General features: G+C 52.9%; 6 protein-coding genes across 6 annotated transcripts; 2 read left to right on the top strand and 4 right to left on the bottom strand.

Annotated features, from left to right (window-relative positions):
* Positions 1-442: 442 nt before the first annotated feature.
* On the top strand, positions 443-2,572 carry Lsd-1 (lipid storage droplet-1). The gene is made up of 7 exons (XM_001358599.4): positions 443-625; positions 694-995; positions 1,072-1,282; positions 1,577-1,761; positions 1,825-2,015; positions 2,077-2,254; positions 2,318-2,572. The coding sequence occupies exons 1-7, from the start codon at positions 622-624 to the stop codon at positions 2,471-2,473; spliced, it is 1,227 nt and encodes a 408-aa protein (XP_001358636.3). The 5' UTR covers positions 443-621; the 3' UTR covers positions 2,474-2,572.
* On the bottom strand, positions 2,468-3,350 carry LOC4801567 (probable oligoribonuclease). Its single transcript, XM_001358600.5, has one exon. It carries the CDS (start codon positions 3,254-3,256, stop codon positions 2,603-2,605), a length of 654 nt encoding a protein of 217 aa, XP_001358637.4. The 5' UTR covers positions 3,257-3,350; the 3' UTR covers positions 2,468-2,602.
* Positions 3,351-3,357: 7 nt separating this feature from the next.
* LOC4801566 (dnaJ homolog subfamily C member 8) lies at positions 3,358-4,622 on the top strand. The gene is made up of 3 exons (XM_001358601.5): positions 3,358-3,552; positions 3,684-4,004; positions 4,070-4,622. The coding sequence occupies exons 1-3, from the start codon at positions 3,484-3,486 to the stop codon at positions 4,442-4,444; spliced, it is 765 nt and encodes a 254-aa protein (XP_001358638.1). The 5' UTR covers positions 3,358-3,483; the 3' UTR covers positions 4,445-4,622.
* On the bottom strand, positions 4,544-8,487 carry tst (superkiller complex helicase subunit twister). The gene is made up of 3 exons (XM_001358602.5): positions 6,063-8,487; positions 4,940-6,007; positions 4,544-4,879 (listed from the first exon to the last, which is right to left on the bottom strand). Exons 1-3 carry the CDS (start codon positions 8,382-8,384, stop codon positions 4,676-4,678), a joined length of 3,594 nt encoding a protein of 1,197 aa, XP_001358639.2. The 5' UTR covers positions 8,385-8,487; the 3' UTR covers positions 4,544-4,675.
* A 312-nt stretch (positions 8,488-8,799) lies between these two features.
* LOC4801569 (uncharacterized protein C11D3.03c) lies at positions 8,800-9,965 on the bottom strand. Its single transcript, XM_001358603.5, has 2 exons — positions 9,805-9,965; positions 8,800-9,734 (listed from the first exon to the last, which is right to left on the bottom strand). Exons 1-2 carry the CDS (start codon positions 9,931-9,933, stop codon positions 9,051-9,053), a joined length of 813 nt encoding a protein of 270 aa, XP_001358640.2. The 5' UTR covers positions 9,934-9,965; the 3' UTR covers positions 8,800-9,050.
* A 376-nt stretch (positions 9,966-10,341) lies between these two features.
* Positions 10,342-17,482, bottom strand: Nup98-96 (nuclear pore complex protein Nup98-96). The gene is made up of 9 exons (XM_001358604.4): positions 16,849-17,482; positions 14,194-16,776; positions 13,562-14,119; positions 13,300-13,488; positions 13,066-13,235; positions 12,706-12,994; positions 11,613-12,633; positions 11,152-11,561; positions 10,342-11,085 (listed from the first exon to the last, which is right to left on the bottom strand). Exons 1-9 carry the CDS (start codon positions 17,123-17,125, stop codon positions 10,637-10,639), a joined length of 5,946 nt encoding a protein of 1,981 aa, XP_001358641.3. The 5' UTR covers positions 17,126-17,482; the 3' UTR covers positions 10,342-10,636.
* Positions 17,483-17,702: the final 220 nt, after the last annotated feature.

A 17,702-nucleotide genomic window follows, 5' to 3' on the forward strand; every position in this document is an offset into this window, starting at 1 on the left:
GACTCGGGACTTGCGGGCACAACGACCTGAACGCCTCCGCAATTATTATGTTGAACTGCAGTTTGGACTCGATTCGGCTCTTTCGTCACTTGTTCTAAATTAGCGCCATATAATTCGATAGTTGATCAGGCGATTACTGCCAATATAATTACGATCGCTGCTGAGATAGACGACGACAAGTGATTCACATGCTTGGAGTTCCTAATTTAAACACACGTAGGTGTGGTAGTATAATCCGGTTGAACTTTGGAACTCGTTCAGAGCTTTCTATAATGGCATGTTCATGATAAGACATTGGAAAAATGTCGAGGTGCACGGTGTGTTTGTGCATATAGAAAGAGCGAGCGTCCTTATCGCGCGCGCGAGTGTTAAGGGTCAAAACGAACATGATGCGAGTGGAGTGGTGTCCAGAAAGTGGACGACTACGATTTAGTCTGAATACACATCCCGTACCGCTTAAAAGGGAGGCGCGATCGGTGCGATCAACTTAGAACGCGACGTGATTTTGGGAATTCAAATACAAGCACGAGTCGATCGCAGAGTGGAAGCAGTAGCAATTTAACTTGTGCCCGGAACAGTTCATTTACTAAGCGACTCTTATACACGCTTATACACACACAAATGGGTTAGTGTTAGTGGCACGCGTTGCAAAATGTGATCTCCAGTAAATAATACCCTTTCATCCTTTTAAAGCAACTGCAACTATCGGCGGCAGTGGACTCCACCTGGAGGCCATCGATCGCATTGTCTCCATTCCGTTGGTGGAGTCGAGCGTGAAGCGGGTGGAGAACATCTACGGCAAGGTGAAGAACAACAATCGTCTGTTCTCCTGGTACTTTGAGGCCGCCGAGGCCACCATTTCGGCCGCCTATGGCTCCGTTCAACCGGCCGTGAAACTCTTTGAGCATCCCCTGAAGCGCATCGACAATGTTATGTGCAAGAGTCTGGACATACTGGAACAGCGTATTCCTCTGGTCTATCTGCCACCCGAAATGGTAAGTACCGGCGACTGGCCTCCGTCCCGCCAATGCGGCTTGATTCGCTTACAAGGCAATTATTTTGGGCTTAAAGATGTATTGGAACACCAAGGAATACATGTCGGATCATCTGGTGCGGCCCGTACTCAAGCGCGCCGATTCGGTCAAACAAATTGGCACCGCTGTGCTGGAGAGTCCCCTCACCACCTATGCGGCGGATCGCATCGATGGAGCCTTCACGGCCGGCGACAAGTTCGTGGACAAATATCTGGTGCCCATTGGCACGGGCCAGGATCAGACAGACGGTGAGTAACCTTGAGACAAGGTGCACTCATCTCACGCTCTGCTGTGGCTGATGCTGTTCAGTTCAGTTCAGCTCAGCACGGCTCGGCTCATAGTTTATTTTTAAATTCCAACGTTGCGATGGCGATGGCGATGGCGTTGTCGGGCGCTAGCCGAGGAGGTTATCTCTTGTGGATTATTGGAGTCACGAGATAAGCGGAGGCTCAGGTCCGCTCAAGTCGCTGTTACACAAAACACATCTACAAATCATGGGGATTCAAAATGGTATTATAATTTTGAATATATCCGCTTTGCAGCCCCCCAAGAGGATGATAACGGAGCGGCACTCAATGAGAAGGGGGCCATCAAGGCGATCCACCACGGTCAACGATTCTCCCGCAAGCTGAAGCGCCGCCTCACACAAAGAACGATCGCCGAGGCCCGCGCCCTGAAGAAACAAAGCAAAGAGGCCATCCATGTGCTCATCTATGCTGTTGAATTGGTCAGTAAAAGGAGTGCCTTCCAGGTAGACCATATGCCTAATAGCTCTTGAACATTCCTACAGATTGCCACGGATCCAAAACAGGCCATGCAAAAGGCTAGGGAACTGTGGACATATCTCAGCGCAGATGAGCCCGAGAATCAGGCGAGGCCAACCACCCTGGAGCAGTTGATTGTGCTCCTCACAAGGGAATCGGCCAGAAGAGTAGTGCATTTGGTGAACTTCACTGCCACTGTGGCATCCAACATTCCCAGGTGAGTGTTCTAAGAAATTGCATTACTGATTCGCCACTAATCTTGCACTTGATTTCGACAGAAACCTAGCACACACCACCACAGAAGTGGCCCACCAAATCGTATATATTAACCATCGCATTATCACAATATCCCGCCTGGACAAGGTGAAGACCCTGTCCAAGGAGGAGGCTGAATCTCTATTAAAGCGCGCACTGGCGTTCTACGGCAGTCTGCAGGGCCTGACCAACAGTTATCTGGTGAGAACGACTAGACCACCACTTCCCTTGATTACTTTACTGACTACCAAATTGCATTTCCAGGAACGTGTGGCCAACTTTCTGTCCGGACGCATTGAGGCCGAGAAGGTGACGGGTACCGACAGCGCCACAACCAATCACAGATCGTCGAGGAGGCGACAGGACAACAACACAAACAATTACTCAGCGGCCCACAACAATATAAATGGTGTCTACTAGGAAATCGAGTTTTTTATTGTAATCGTATTCTTATGTCTTATAATAGAGTTTTGCTTTTGTCTGCACATCCGCACAAGTCATTAAACGATTTTTTTACACTTACACAAAAGCGAGTATTATTGGTATTGGTCACTTAAACAAATGCTCCTTATAGTACTTCAGCTCTTGAATGCTCTCCATGATGTCGTCGAGGCTCCGGTGAGCAAAGACCTTGCGCGGCGCTGCTTTGGCGATGTCGGGGCACCATCTCTTGGCCAGCTCCTTGATGGTGGAAACGTCCACAATTCGATAGTGTAAATATTCGTTGACGGGCGACATGTATTTCCTGATAAAGAGCCGATCCATGTAGACAGAGCTGCCGGCAAGGGGACACTTGCCCTTGGGGATGTTCTTCTGCAGGTAGGACATCACTAGATCACCCGCCTTGTCGGGAGTTACATCAGAGCTCCGGCAACGGTCGATCAGGCCAGACTCGTTGTGGTGTTTTATGCACCATTCGTTCATGTTTTTGTAGACATCCTCTGGGTAGTTGATGGCAAAGCAGGGTCCCTCGGACTTGATGTTGAGATCCTTGTCGGTGATGATGCAGGAAACCTCCAGTATTTTGTCCGTATCTACGTCGAGGCCGGTCATCTCCAGATCCATCCAAACGAGATCCGTCTCGTCATCGGCCCCACTTTTACTTGTGCTCATTTTTCGGTTTTGATTTGTTGCAAGCCTACTTTGTATCTGTAGGAGCCTACCGAGCCCAAATAGTCCTAGGCGTTTTAGTTTAAGGAGCATTAAAAATTGTGTATAAATTTTTCAACAGGTAATCAACCACCATGTGATTGTGCGCTCTTCCCTCACAACGATAACTGAAGCAATCGATAGAATATCGCACATCACTAGAAATTAACAACACTGCCCTGGTACAGACAGCGTTTTTATCAAAAAGTAAATTTTATTGTTTTTGGGGAAAGCGGAAGCGTATAGACATAGAAATTTAGGAGAAAGGAAAGTCACACACAATGTCCTCCGCATCAGCCAGAGACCAGCCCAGCACATCGAAGGAATCGTTCGAGGACTTCTACACCGAAGTAAGTTTAAGATGGCAATGCCAGCGCAATACCAGGTTGTGGTTGTGGGGCCCTCCCATAACAGCCAACACACAACACAATTATTATTTCACTGTACACATGAATAAACGATTTTGTGACTATATTCGCAGGTGAAAGAAATTGAAAAACGCGATTCTGTACTAACTCCTACTCAACAAATTGATCGTTTACTTCGTCCAGGTTCCACATACTTCAATCTTAACCCATTCGAAGTGCTCCAAATCGAACCAGAGGTCGAGGTGGCCGATATAAAAAAGCGCTACCGCACCTTGTCCATTCTGGTCCATCCGGACAAGAATCACGATAACCAGGAGCGCGCCCAACTGGCATTCGACATTGTATCGCGTTCCTGGAAAATCTTGGAGAATGAATTGTCGCGAAAAAAGTGCCTGGAGGTCTATGAGGAGGCCAAGGGACGAACAGATAAAATGGTTTGCCACACGACACACACCCATAACAGAACCTGAGATATTCTTAATCGTATTCTGATTTTCAGATTGCAGAGAAACGCAAAAAGCTTAAAAAGGAGGGCCGACCCATGGAGCCCATACCAGAGGATGATCCCACGAAATACAAGCATGCCATTTACGTAATGGTGATGAAACTGTTCGCCGATATGGAGCGTCGCCGCCAGAAGCTGGACCAGCGCGACCAGGAGGAGCGCAAGCGAAAGCGGGAAACCGAAATCGAGGAGGAGGAACGCATCAAATCGGACCGCGAGTGGCAGCAAAACTTTGAAGAGTCCCGTCAGAGCCGCGTGAACAGCTGGCACGACTTCCAGTCGGGCACGAGCAAATCAAAGAAGACTAAAAAACAGAAGCACATGACTGGCATGATGGTGCCGCCCAAATTCAAGCCAGAATCACGATGAAATTGCTCTTCCAGCGCGACGATGTTATATCGTTTATTTCCATCGCTCCCCGTCGCCGCATCGCGTCGCGTCGCGCTGTTTGAATGTTGCATCCACAAATATTTTTACACTTTTATAAGTCTACCATTTGGAATTGTAATTGACACATGTGCATGATAAATAGTTTTATAAGAAATCAGATTCCTTGTCTTGCCTCTCGAATCCGGGCTATGCCCCACATCCCATTACACATTACAATTCCGTGTACAGGCTGGCGGTGAAGACAATGTCTCGCTTGATGGCCGCCGAGGCCTCCTCCATTTTGGCCTGCAGGCCGGGATTTCCAATGCGTATGGCCGCCGTCTTAACGTCGCGCAGCGTCTCGTCCAGCTGCTGAATGCAGCGCACAATAATGCCCTCCTGCACTTCGGTCAGTTTCATGATCTCGGCAAAAGGCTGAAAGAATAACCGAGAGCAACCAATAAGGGGCACCAACAATTTTCAAACGCTTCTTACCTTATTTCTGGCCCACTCATATACCACCTCGAGCAGGCCAAAGTTGAGGCGACTCTCGGATTCTGTGGACGCCTGGAAGCGCTGCTCCTCGGCTAGAATTTTATCACTGATCTGCTCAAAGGCAGCCACGCATTCTTTTAAGGCCTCAGGTATCACTGGCTCGCCCTGGATCTTGGCCTGAAACACCAGACCCGACAGCAGGGCAGCAATCTCTGCGGGCTCGAGATCATTGAACATGTTGCAGAGTATCAATTCGGTGATCAGCAGCTCGTTCTGGCCCATTTCGCAGGCCACTTTGCCCTTGAGCGTCACCTCGTTCAGCTCATCGATGTAGTTGAGGGCGTGCAGGACCTTCAGCTTGTTGCAGTAGTCCGGATAGAGTGACAGATTCTTGGCCGAGTTCTTGAAGCGCAGCTCCTCGATGTGCAGCTCCAGCATTCGTCGCTCATAGACCTTGGCGAACTCCTGCTCGAATCCGGCGATATTGGTGTGGGGCAGCAGGTCGGCCACCTGGTGTCCTAACTGCTCCACAGACTGGAGCAGGTCCACCTCGGTGTCCGCATTCACATTGATCTCCTTCGCCAAGTTGATGAACTTGATGCTGTCTACATTGGCGATATAGTTCTCGTTGAGCTGATGCAGATCGGAGACTGCCTTGACCACCGTGGCTCCCGGTGGTGTGTCCTTGAAGCGCTCCAGCTGCCGCTGTTCCCAGTTGCGTATCACGACATCTGCGTCCACCTTGAACGTGGACTTGGTGATGCTCACAATGTCAATGGCCTTGATGTCGAGCACAGTGTGACCGCCAATCCCCTCCGGCTGGAAGAACTTGTTTTTGGGCGTCAGCGAGAGTATTTTGTAGTAGAACTCTCCGCGATTGACCAGTTCGTTCTCCTTGGCCTTGAACTGATGATCCAAGACGAGCACTTTGTACATGGTGTCCTTGCCCAGCACGGACTTGATGTTCAGGAGGATACCCAACTTGTTGTAGTGCTTGCCCTGCGTGATGACAATCACGCGACCCACCTTCAGTTCCTTCTGGATTTTGGCCTGGGTAACGATGAATTTCTGCAAAAGATCAGGCATTAAATACTCGACACTCCCACTCCCACTCATGACCAACCATAACGCGATGCTTCTCCTTCCAGTAGTGAATGGACTTGTCGTAGAACTGGACCAGCGGCTGCAGATGCTCCCCCAGCGTGGGCAGCATGGCAAACTTATCCTCAGCTATGCGCAGCTGCTTCTGCTGCGTTGGGAGCTGGAGTTTCTGGTTGAACTCCTTGAAGCTGAACTGCATGATGTCCTCCACCTTGATGCTCTCGATGCGCAGGCAGGTGAGGATGACGGCATACCGGAGGATGAACTGTGATTGCAGCTTCTCGGGTAGGCCGAGTATCATCGGACGCAGCTCCATCGAGGGCGGCACATTTCCCTTGCACAGGACGATCACGGTGCCGGTCTCATCGTGCCCACGGCGACCGGCACGACCAGCCATCTGTATGTACTCGCCCGGCTTGAGATTGCGCACCTCCAGGCCGTCGAATTTCTTGTGCGAATCAAAGACCACGGTGCGGGCGGGCATGTTGACGCCCATCGAGAAGGTTTCGGTGGCAAAGAGCAGCTTGACCAGACCATTCTGGAACAGCATCTCCACAATCTCCTTGAGTATTGGCAGAATGCCACTGTGATGGACACCAATGCCCCGCTCTAGGGCATCCTTGAGCACCATAACCTGGGGAATGCTGCGATCCGGTGGCTTCAGCTTGGCCAGACACTGCAGGAAGAACTTCTGCACGGCTCCCTTCTCCTTCTCCGTGTTGAGGTCCACCGACTGGAGGGCGGCCACATTGGTATCGCATCGATTGCGCGACAGCGTGAAGGCCACCACCGGCATCTTGTTGTTGCGCTTGAGGAAATCAATCAGTCCTATCCACGTATACTGCTCCTGCTTAGCATTCACATAGTTCTTGGACCCGCTGGCGCCGGCTCCGCTCTTGGATTTGCCCTGCATCTCCTTTTTGCGCTCGACGGCCTTCTCGTAGTTCCCCTGGAGATACCTGCCATTGGCGTCAACCAGCAGGAATATGTCGTCGCGGCTCTTGCCACCCGCTCCCGTGTACAGAAAGTGCTGCAGCGGTACCGGACGCTTCAGAGTGCTGATCACATACACCTTTCGCTTCTTGGTGCTGCCCACCCAGTCGGCCAGTTCCATGGTGTTGGGAACTGTCGCGCTCAGCATGATGATGTTGACATGGTCGGGCAGCAGGATGATCACCTCCTCCCAGACATGGCCGCGCTCCGGGTTGTTGATGTAGTGCACCTCATCGAAGATCACGTACTCCAGGTCGCGGGTGATGTCGCTGCCGCAGTAGAGCATCGAGCGCAGGATCTCGGTGGTCATGATAAGGCAGGAGGCGGTCGGCTCGATCTGCAGATCGCCCGTTATCAGGCCCACATCCTTGAAGGTCTTGCGAAAGTCGCGATACTTCTGATTCGAGAGCGCCTTGATGGGCGACGTGTAAATGGTGCGCGTGAGATCCCGCTTGGACAGGGCGATGGCATACTCGGCCACCACCGTCTTGCCGGCCGATGTGTGGGCCGCCACAAACACATACTGTCGCTGCTCCAGCTTAAGGATCGCCTGCTTCTGGAAGACATCCAGCTCGAAGGGGAAATCCATTGCGGGACACGGTATCTGCTCCTTGAAGTCGCTGATCGGCTGGCTAATGTCCACCATTTCCGCCCAATCACTGCTGAAGGTCTTCGCAACAGTCGAGATATTCAGGACCGGCTTGAGGTCCGCTTTCATAATCTGGTCGTCCACATCCTGGAACTCGGTGGAGGAGGAGGGAAACTTCAGATCCACCTGCGGTCCCTTGGCGGCCTCATTCTCAGTTCGCGTCATCTGCATCCATTCCTGCACATCCAGATCCTGCTCCAGATTGTCCAGCAGATCCACGGTCGCTGCAGCTCCAGTCTTTGGAGCTCCTGCATCGCCTGCCTGAGTCTGGGCAAAATCATGGCCTGAGGCAAAGCCCGGCGGCACCGTCAGCAGATTATCCCCAAAATCAAAGCTGTCCACTTCCAAGGCGGCTATCTGCTGCCGCTGCTCATCAAAGCCGCCCGGCCAGAAGGGATAGTTCATGTGGGATCCACGCGTCGCCTCCTCCAGCAGACCCGGCTCCCGTTGCATGGACATTGAATTGTTGGCATTCGCCCCCACATCCTCGAGATCCACCTCCACGAACTCAAGAATCTCACCGCTCAGGTCCCGGCGCGGCATCAGCTTGGTGCTGCCCGGGCATTTTGGGACATGCAACAGGCGCATCGGATCGATCTTCCGTGGCAGCACATCGGGCAGGGGATCATGGATGGATATGTCCGGCCGCAGTATGTAGTTACGCAGCTTCTCAAAGTTGTCCTCCCCGCAAATATCGCCCATTTTTGTTAATCCAATTGTTTGTTATTTTTTTGTTTGACGATAAAATATACCGTCCGACCCTTGGAAATATACCGTCTCATTTTTAAAATATACCGTATATATACTGACGCATTCAAGTTCTTCTACACATATTCGTCGTTTTTGATATTCCGTCAAATATTACTAGCTAGACAGAACCCTCAGCCCTGCCCACATAGTTTTATCCGATTAATGAATCAATTTTCTACCTGACTGGCATATTTTAAATACTTGCTTTTATGGGATTTTGTCCAAAAAGGTCAAACAAATAAAACGTAAGAGTAAAATCGTTACTACTTCTCAATTTAGATTTTGCGTTGAATGATGCTAACTAAAATCCTTCGTCCTTCCCACATAATTTTAGGTCATTGATGAATCAATTTTCTACAAGATTAGCTACATTTTGGTACTCATTTTGATTGTATTGTGTCTTAAACAAGGTTTCAAAAAAGGTCAACAAATGTGGTTTGTATGGAATGTAACGTAAGTGAGTATGGAATGTCACGTCATTTCTTACTAGTAGGGGCATTTGTATACCCTATTTTTTTATATGTATGTCTTAGACATATTCATGCAGATGATTAGTGTCTTGTATATATATCTCGATCCCGATACATATTCTTGGTCTCTGTAAAGAGACAACAATCCCTATTTCTTGCGGAACACCTCCACCTTAAGGGGGTGACACTTCTCGTCGGGCACCTCGGCACCCACCGGTATGGAAACATCGCCCTGGGGACAGGCACTCAGAGCCACCAGCAGATTCATGTCAGCCACAAACTCGATGAAATCGCCTTTGCGGGCAGGACTCGGCTTACAGAAGTACTGCTGTGTGTCTTTGGTGAAGCCAGTGCACATGAAGATGTTCCACACGTCATGGACATCCTGCTCGGTCAGGCCGCGCTCCTCCGCCACGGCCTTCACAAGCGAACTATGGCAGCTGCCGACGCGATCTTGGCCCGTTATCAGCTTATAGGTGTAATCATCACAACGCGTTCCGATTACATCATGCAGAGAGGCGCCGTCTTCGTCGATGCCATAGTTAGCCAGAGAATCGAACACAAACGTGGCCATGGGACGTAAGTGGGGCAGGCAGCTCCACAAACGATCGTACATCTTCAGGTGGGAGGAGTGCAGCTGACGCGTCTTGCCCGAGTAGAAGCGCTCCTGCGTGTTCTCTAGATTCCAAAAGTTCAAATCGCCCACTTGCGAGCCCTCGTGGACAGTGATACGGCACAGATCGCCCTCCTGCATGGTCCAGGTGCGAGCTTCTCGCTTTGGCACTACCAGTGTCTGCACTGTTTCTCCAGTGATGGCCAGGAAGCGTTTATCCTAGATCAACAGAGATCGTGTTAGCTTTCTCCGGACTGGACTCCGGACTCTGGGTGGGTTGCAAACTCACATCATATTCCTTATGAGAAACAACGGATGCCCTGGGCTTGTCGTAGCACACGACAGGCGTGTGTTTATCGAAAGAGCGGGGCTTGAAGTCACGTCCACACCAAGGGGCGGGCACTTTTGGGCTGGCCATTGCTTCTGGGAATCTGGGAATAGTTTTTTAATTCGATGCAGGTGCTCGATTGCCACACCTCCCACTCCCACTTTGGTTATCGATCTAATGATCTGGTATCGGATTTGAAAAATGGAGCGGCGGCCACCATCGATAGTCGCGATGGTTTTCCATTTTTTTGATAGATCGATGGTTTATTTCGACGATCGTTTGAGAGAAAGTAGAAGTAGGCAATGCAACCAGGGTAGGATCAGCGAAATGCTTTTTAGGACACCGATTCGCTTCAATACTTCAATTAATTAAAATGATTCGATTAAATGTCGATGTATCGGTGGTTTTTCCGATTTTGCTATCGATAGACAATAGAATGATAAGATATGATAGGAAAGCTCTTATCGGTTTTTAAAAACGCAAACGCAAGGTCGCGCATTTAGTGTGTACAAACAATCAAATCAATTTTATTGTTTACCAAAAAATTTCTATTCTAAAAGTAGTCAGACGATCGGAAATTGGAAATATAATCGAATTAACAAAATAACAAAGACATTCATAATAACTCTGGTGTGTTCGTGATCTGATCTTTCTGTTGACGAAACGTTTTCCTTAGCTCGAAACCTTAATCTAGTTCTTGCTTTGTGTTTTTTTAGGTAGATTCTAATCAATGTTTATTATATCTAGACTTACATTCGATCTTATATTGTATTTTCGTGCTTTTCCGCGTGGCCTAGATTTTATGCTCCAGATCTTCGAGCAGCTCGTCCAGCAGCGTGCGCAGCTCTTTCGAGAGGAACTCCTGTGGCATCGGCAGCCGTTCGAGTGCCACTTTCAGCACGGCGGAAGACTGCATTTGGGGGCTGACAATGCACATGCCTTGCACCAGACAGTTGAGGCTCTGCGAGATCTCCGTCTGGCACAGACGATGCTTGGCCGTGGGACACGGCAGCAGACTGATGCGCGAACAGAGTTCGCTCAGCTGCGGCTTCAGGTTCTCCCAGCGCGCCTTGATGTCCTCAATGTTCTGCACGTTTCGTATCTGCTTGAACTTGGAGCTGATGTCGATAAACTCCAGGAATATCTGTCCCTGATTGGCCCAGTTCGGCACTCGGATGCCGCTGCTGCAGCCCTCGGTGTCCTCGAACTGGATGAGCAGACGGTGCAAATAATCCGTTTGACCTGTAAAACACAATCATGCCCAAAATGAGACTGCTGCATCGGTGATGTCTGTTCTGTGACACTTACCATTAATTATGGCATCGGGCGCAATGTACTCGAAGATGATCTCGTGTGCCTCCGCCCAGTGCTTGGCCGTCAGCAGATGCTTCGCCTGCAGATGACGCTTGCCCAATGAACCGGCGCGCACAGCCTTTGCATAGTCCACCCAGGTCTTGGGCACACCCAGCTGCTCTACGATGAAGCGCTCCTCGTCGTTGTGTGCCGCCTGGGCCAATACGCTCACGTTACGCAGCAACATCTGTTGCACGGCTCTCTCTCGACGGTCACGGCTCTCGATGTGCAGCAACACAAAGATGCCCCACTGCCAGAGGCCCTCGTTCTCCAACTGGCTGGCAAAGTCCACCGTCAGCTGGGCTTCGGTCAGGGGCGAGCAGTGGCGATAACCGAGCGCCCACAGAGTCTGCAGCAGCAGCCAACTGTTGGATAAAGGGTGTTATAAGGAACATTAAAGGGAGTCGAGTGTCTACCTTAAACGAAAGTCCATGGGATCGACTGTGTGGGTTATGGGATTCAGTGTCTCCTCCAGCGGATGCATTCGCTTCGAATACAGCTGCAGGAGATGGTAGCGCAAGTCGTATACAGGTTTCTTCCTTTCTTCAGCGGTGGGTACTCCCTTGTAGGTGGGGCTGGGCGGCTCTGCGAAGCACTCCTCGGACTGGAAGGCCTTGTCGTACTCGATTAGGGCGTCCGTAATGGAAGACGTGGGCTCCCTGAAATACCACAACTCCATGCCCACCACCGTCAGCCAGTTGTTGTCCTCCATCAGGTTGATGACCCCCTGGGAGGACTGCATCATATTGACACCCGCGGCCATCATGTACATCTTGAGGCGGTTCAGGTGGATGTATTTATCCGATTTACTCTGCTGCCAGGCGAACAGTTGCTCCTCCAAAAGCATGCGAACGACGGCACCAGATCCCAGCTGAGCGAGTGTCAGAGCCAGGTGGGCATCGTCGTAGTTGAGGGCCAGATCGCAAGCCTCGCTCACGCGATGGCAGCTGAGCAGATCCACCATGTGGTCCAGATAGGTGTGGCTGCTGACCTTTTTGGTCAGCAGATCTCTGCCCACGAGGGTGTTCTCCAGCCACTCGGAGAAAAGGTTGCGTCGACACATGACCGTGTGGTGACTGTTCGCGTCGTTCGAATCATCCGAGAGCTCTTCGTGTCGCCCCCATAGGGCGTATAGCAGGGACCACACTGACACCCCGTACTCTTCCAGGGCTCCCAGGTTCCGCAGTTTGACGGCTTCTCGCAGGTGCTTGGCAATCAGCTGCGTGGCCGTGCCCGCCTGCAGCCAGGGACACTGGCTATCTTCGATCTGCACGGCCGAGCCCTCGGCCAGCTGCACCTCCAAATGGGGTACAATCGTCTGGCGGAAACTCGCGTGGCCATGCACCATATTGAAGTTGCAAAACTGAAACAAAACGGGCGACAAATCATTGGCTGCCCGTGGCATAAACGTCAGAGAGGATAGCGACACGCTGCCATCTAAAAAAAAAACAGGAGGGGCGGTACTATTAATCCACATTTTGGGAAGGGAATCTTCTATGCTTTTGCTACCTTCTATGGCTCGGCGCACATTGTTCAAGGTCTGGGGCACCATCAGTGTGTTGTGCGGACCAAAGGTCAGCTTCAGGCTGCGGCCCTTGTAGAAGCCCAGATCGGCCACCCACTTGAGGCGATGCTCGTACAAAAGTGAACGGACGAGCGGCACTGTTGTGCCGAAAACCTTCACAGGCGCCACCTTGGGCTTGGTCACAAACTTAAACGGCCGCACCTTGGAGGGGACCACAAGTGCTGTTGGCTTTGGCTTTTCCGCAAAGATGCTGCCCGTGGCCACCGAAGAGGTCTACATAGGAGGTGGATGGGTTAATTAGTATAGAACTGCACTATTGGACGTGATTTGTGTTTCATCTGTACCTCATCCGACTGCAGCAGACTGGCCACAGAGGCCGATGAGGAGACGGGCAGGCCGGGAGTTGTGTGGCCAAAATCATACGGACTGGAGGTTTCAGAGGCTCCCATGTCTGTCCAGGCGTTCGGCCCTGCCTGGGACAAGTGTCGGTGGCTTTGGAAGCGCTTGTTAGTCACTGAAAAACATATAAACATTCATGGGTGATGGGTGATCGGGGAACGACGGGCAATCGCTGCTACCTCTGACTTCATTTTCGATGTCATCGTCGTCCACAAACAGCGAGGACTTCATCAGTTGCATTTTGTGTGGCTCGTTGCCGGCCACCTCCTTGGCCAGCAGGGCTGTGGGGCTGACAATGGTCTGGGGCTGCTGCTGTCGTGGCGCCTCAAACATGGAGAAATCCGTCCCGGCGCCAGCCTGAAAGAATTCTGTGTGTGGCATCGCGCATGAGTTTTAAATGTGATACAAAAAAAAGACAGATCAGCTCTCGGGGCCACTTACGGGTCTTGTCCATCAGCATAAACTCGGCCGAATCATCCATGGGCCGGAAACTATGGCTGGCCACATTCGTGACCAACGCCTTGGGATCCAGCGAGCGGGCGGCATCCTCGGATATCCTCTGGGCATGCCGCAGCGTATTGAGTGTCATCTTATCCTGTGCGGCGTCCTGGGCCCCCGCTGCAGCCGCTGCTCGATAATGTGCCTCGAGGGCCGACATTTTTGGCTTCTTTGGATCGGTGGGCACTTTGTCGATGCTGCACTCCTCGTCGCTCTCCTCCAGGCCATACTTGGAGAAATGCTTCACACGGAACACCCAGCTGCCCGTCTCCGGGCGGTACTCGATGAAACGCGTATCGTTCTTGTCGCACACTCGACGCAGCTTTCCCTCCCAGTCCATTTCGATCAGACGCTGGGCATCCTTCACAGCCACATGCTGGGTTTTGTCCACGGGCCACACCTGGTCAAGGGTGACTTGTGCCTCACGATTCAGGCCTTGGTTAATGGCCGGCTTGTTGTCGTCGTCGGGATAAATGATGATCTCCTTGTTACGGAAGTGAACTGGAGGGGAACAGAAAGAAGGGGGATTAGCCACGGCTGCTCTGCTCTGATCTCTGCTCTGATCGATCACTTACCAAGCTCATCCAGATTCAGTCCAGCCACATCCATCTCCTTGCCGAAGTAAACATTGCCATAGCCCTCGCGTCCGATGGTGAAATTGGGCACCACACAGGACCCATCCTCGGCCAGGTAGGACTTAAGATCATCCAGCGAGGGTATCGTGTAGTAGCCCGCGCGACGCAACACTATGCCCGTGGGATGGGGCTCGAGGTCCGCCTCAGCCGCCGCCTCAATAGCCAGTCGGCTGCGATTCAGTGCTGCCTCCTCTTCGTGGGTGCGGTTCGAGAGGGTGCTCTCGTTGCTCGCCTGCTGCTGGTCCGAGACGAATGTGTCCCGCCTGGCAATGGCACTGGCCGACTGCGACTGATCCTCGAACGGATTCTCGTGTATGGTGGACACGGAGAGGCGCTGCGTGGAGCAGGGACGATAGGTCTCCAGGGGTTTGCGCGGCACCAGCTCGTTGAGGGTGCTGTTGAGGGGGGACTGCTGCTGGTCCATGCCCGTCTGGATGTTGCGCTGTCGCACCATCTCCAGGTTCTTGGGATGCAGCCAAGACTCGCGGCGACTCGTGTCCTGCTGCTGGTCTCTGCTGTCTCTGGGGGAGCGGGAGCTGCTGGCCGGACCAACTGGCGATGGTTCATTGGGAATTGCTCCATTGAAGGACTCTCGACTGGAGCGCCCTACAGCCGCATGGATGCTGTGCGGCCCGCTGCTGTTTACCGAAGAATTCAAGTTTGGGGCTTCGGTTGGCTTGTCCTTGGGCTTGATCACCAGACGCCTGGCATTCGGCTTGATGTTGAAGCCCTCGACACTGCCATCGAACTCTTCGAGACCCTCGAACAAGGACTTGCGGGTGATGCTGCTCGTGGCCTTCACCTTCAAGGGGACCCGGCTTTCGTGGATGTTGATCTTGAATTGTTTGTTTTTCATGTCCATCACGGCCTGTTGCGCGGCGGGATTGGTGGCCCGCGTGGCGTCCACACCATTGCCGTTACGCAGGTCCTTGAAGATGGGCGTGTCCCCGTAGGGAGAGGTCACACGGGCCAGGATCTGCTGGTGAATGGGCTGCTGCGATAGCTGCATCATGCCGCCGCCGCCCATCTGCTGCTGGGCCCCCATCCCCATGCCGCCGGCCATCGATGTGTTCCCCCCGAGGCTGGCAAATGCTCCGCCGCCGCCGAGTGAGCCACCGCCTGTACCGAAAGCTCCAGTTCCGCCACCAAAGAGTCCTCCTCCTCCTCCGACTGGGCCACCCTGCGTCTGGCCACCCAGCGTTGATGTTCCACCGAAAAGGCCGCCTCCCGGCTTGGCTGCGTTCCCAAAGAGCGATCCTCCCGTGTTGCCGGCATTAAAGTTTAGCGGCGCCGCAGCTGTCGCCCCAAAGCCGCCAAATCCCGTGGTGGCTGGCTTGTTCATGTTCCCTGCATTGTTGAAGAGTCCTCCGCCCGCCGCGACGCTGTTGGTCATCCCAAAGTTCCCGAAGCCCGTGCTGGGCGTTGAGGTGGCTCCGAAGGCGGGCGCCGCGAAGCTCGTGGCTGGCTTGGCCCCAAACAGGCCTCCTCCGGCCGTACTGGTGGCCGGCGAACCGAATCCGAACCCTGTGTTGGCCGCCGTTGCAGCTGTGCCCAGGCCGAAGGCCGACTTGTTGGGATCTGCGGCGGGGGTGCTGCCAAAGAGCGATGTCTGCTGCTGCTGTTGTCCTGCCGTCGAACCGAAGGTGCCGAACCCTGTGTTAGCCTGGCCAAAGGCTGGAGCGGCACTAGTGGCGGGTGCCTGGCCAAACATGCTGGCGCCCTGGCCAAAGGCCGGCTTGGCTCCAAACGGATTCGAGGCATCTGCGGCGGGCTGGGCAAAGGGCGTGCCGGCTGTCGCTCCGAAAGGCTTCTGCAAGAAACTGTTCTGCTGGGCGGGTGCCCCGAAGGCGCTGGTCGTGGCCGGCTGGCCAAAGGCCGATGCCCCGAAGAGACTCTTGTTCTCCTGCCCCACCGCCTGGCCAAAGAGTCCCGCACTCGGCTGGACCGTGCTGCCGAACAGCCCCGAGGCCGGGGGCTGGGCGGCCGTGGCCGAACTCCCGAAACCAAAGGCTCCCGCTGTGCTGCCCGCCTGCGGACCCTTGCGCGAACTGAGATAATCCTCCATGCGCAGCTCCTCCAGCGACTTGAGCTCGTACTCCTTCATGGCCGTGATGCAGTGCTGCTTGGTGCTCACACTGTTCGGCTGTCCGCCCTTCATCAGCGTGTCTGTGCCCATCGTTGGCTGATACTTGGCCACCGCCGAGCCCGGATTGACGCCGCTGGCCACGGCCCCGGGTTGGGGCTGGGCAAATGCCGATGCTGTCCCACTGCCAAAGACATTTGTGGTGGTGGGCGCTGCCTGGCCAAAACTCCCAAAAGCCGAGGCGCTGGTGGCGGCTGCCGTCTGGCCAAACAGCGACGATGTAGGCTGTGCTGCTGGCGTCTGGCCAAAGGCGGTCATGCCCAGGGTGGCTGGCTTGGCTGCTCCGAATGCCGGTGTTGCTGCCTGGCCAAAGAGCGAGGTATTGGATGCCGCCGGCGTCGAGCCAAAGATGTTTGCCGGCTGTTGCGGCTGCGAAAAGGCTGCGAAAAAGCGACAGAATATCAGATTAGTTCAGATGCTACGGCAGGGAAGACGGGTGCTTCGTCTCTAACCTCCAAATGATGTGGGCGCGGCGGCGGTGCTGCCAAACGCGCTGGACGTACTGGCCCCGAACATTCCACCGGCTGGCTGCGCCGGCGTGGCTGCAGCACCAAAGAGCGATGGCTGGGCGGGCTGGGCGGCAAAGGTCGAGGTGTTGCCAAACGCTGGTGCCGCTGGCTTGCCAAAGGCCGACTGCCCGAATGGTGTGGTCGCGGCCGTGTTGCTAAAGCTCCCAAAGCTGGTGGCATTGGGAGTGGTTCCAAACGCGGGTTTCGAGCCGCCAAACATATTTCTTCTTCACTTCACTTGGGTGGCTCCTCAAACAAAGCGTAAACACATGCACCAGCACTAGATGGCTCCTTGGATCGGTCGTCAGTGTCGACCGCGCGGGATTTCACAATGCGCTGCAAATTACCAGTTTCCCAACTTGGCAATGTGCTGCTCTGCGTTTTGCTCGTTAGCCGGTGCTCCGGCGCCGTAAACTATATACAATAAACACTTGCAAACTGTTTGTTTTGCACAAAATTGACTGGGGGACGCAAAAATAGGGGAAATGGCGCGCCGATTTTTTCACAATGCCAGAAAAATAGTGATGGCACTGACTCAGTTTGATGCGTTTTTGTAACGCGTTAGTCTATTTTGTCAAAAATATCGGCGAGAGGAATCACGAGATCCAAATTTTTATTAATGAAAGCATATTTTATTACTAACTTGTTACATTTTTCATCCGGCTAGTATGTTAAAAAGTTGTATCTTAAAAAAAAAAAAAAATCATTGCACTTCAGGACCACGCTAGTCTGAAAGAAGAATATGAGCCAAGTATGCACTATGGCTGACTTCATCGGTACGATTATGCTGCCAAAAC

The sequence above is a fragment of the Drosophila pseudoobscura genome, chromosome 2, assembly GCF_009870125.1.
Source record: "Drosophila pseudoobscura strain MV-25-SWS-2005 chromosome 2, UCI_Dpse_MV25, whole genome shotgun sequence".
NCBI lineage: Eukaryota > Metazoa > Arthropoda > Insecta > Diptera > Drosophilidae > Drosophila > Drosophila pseudoobscura.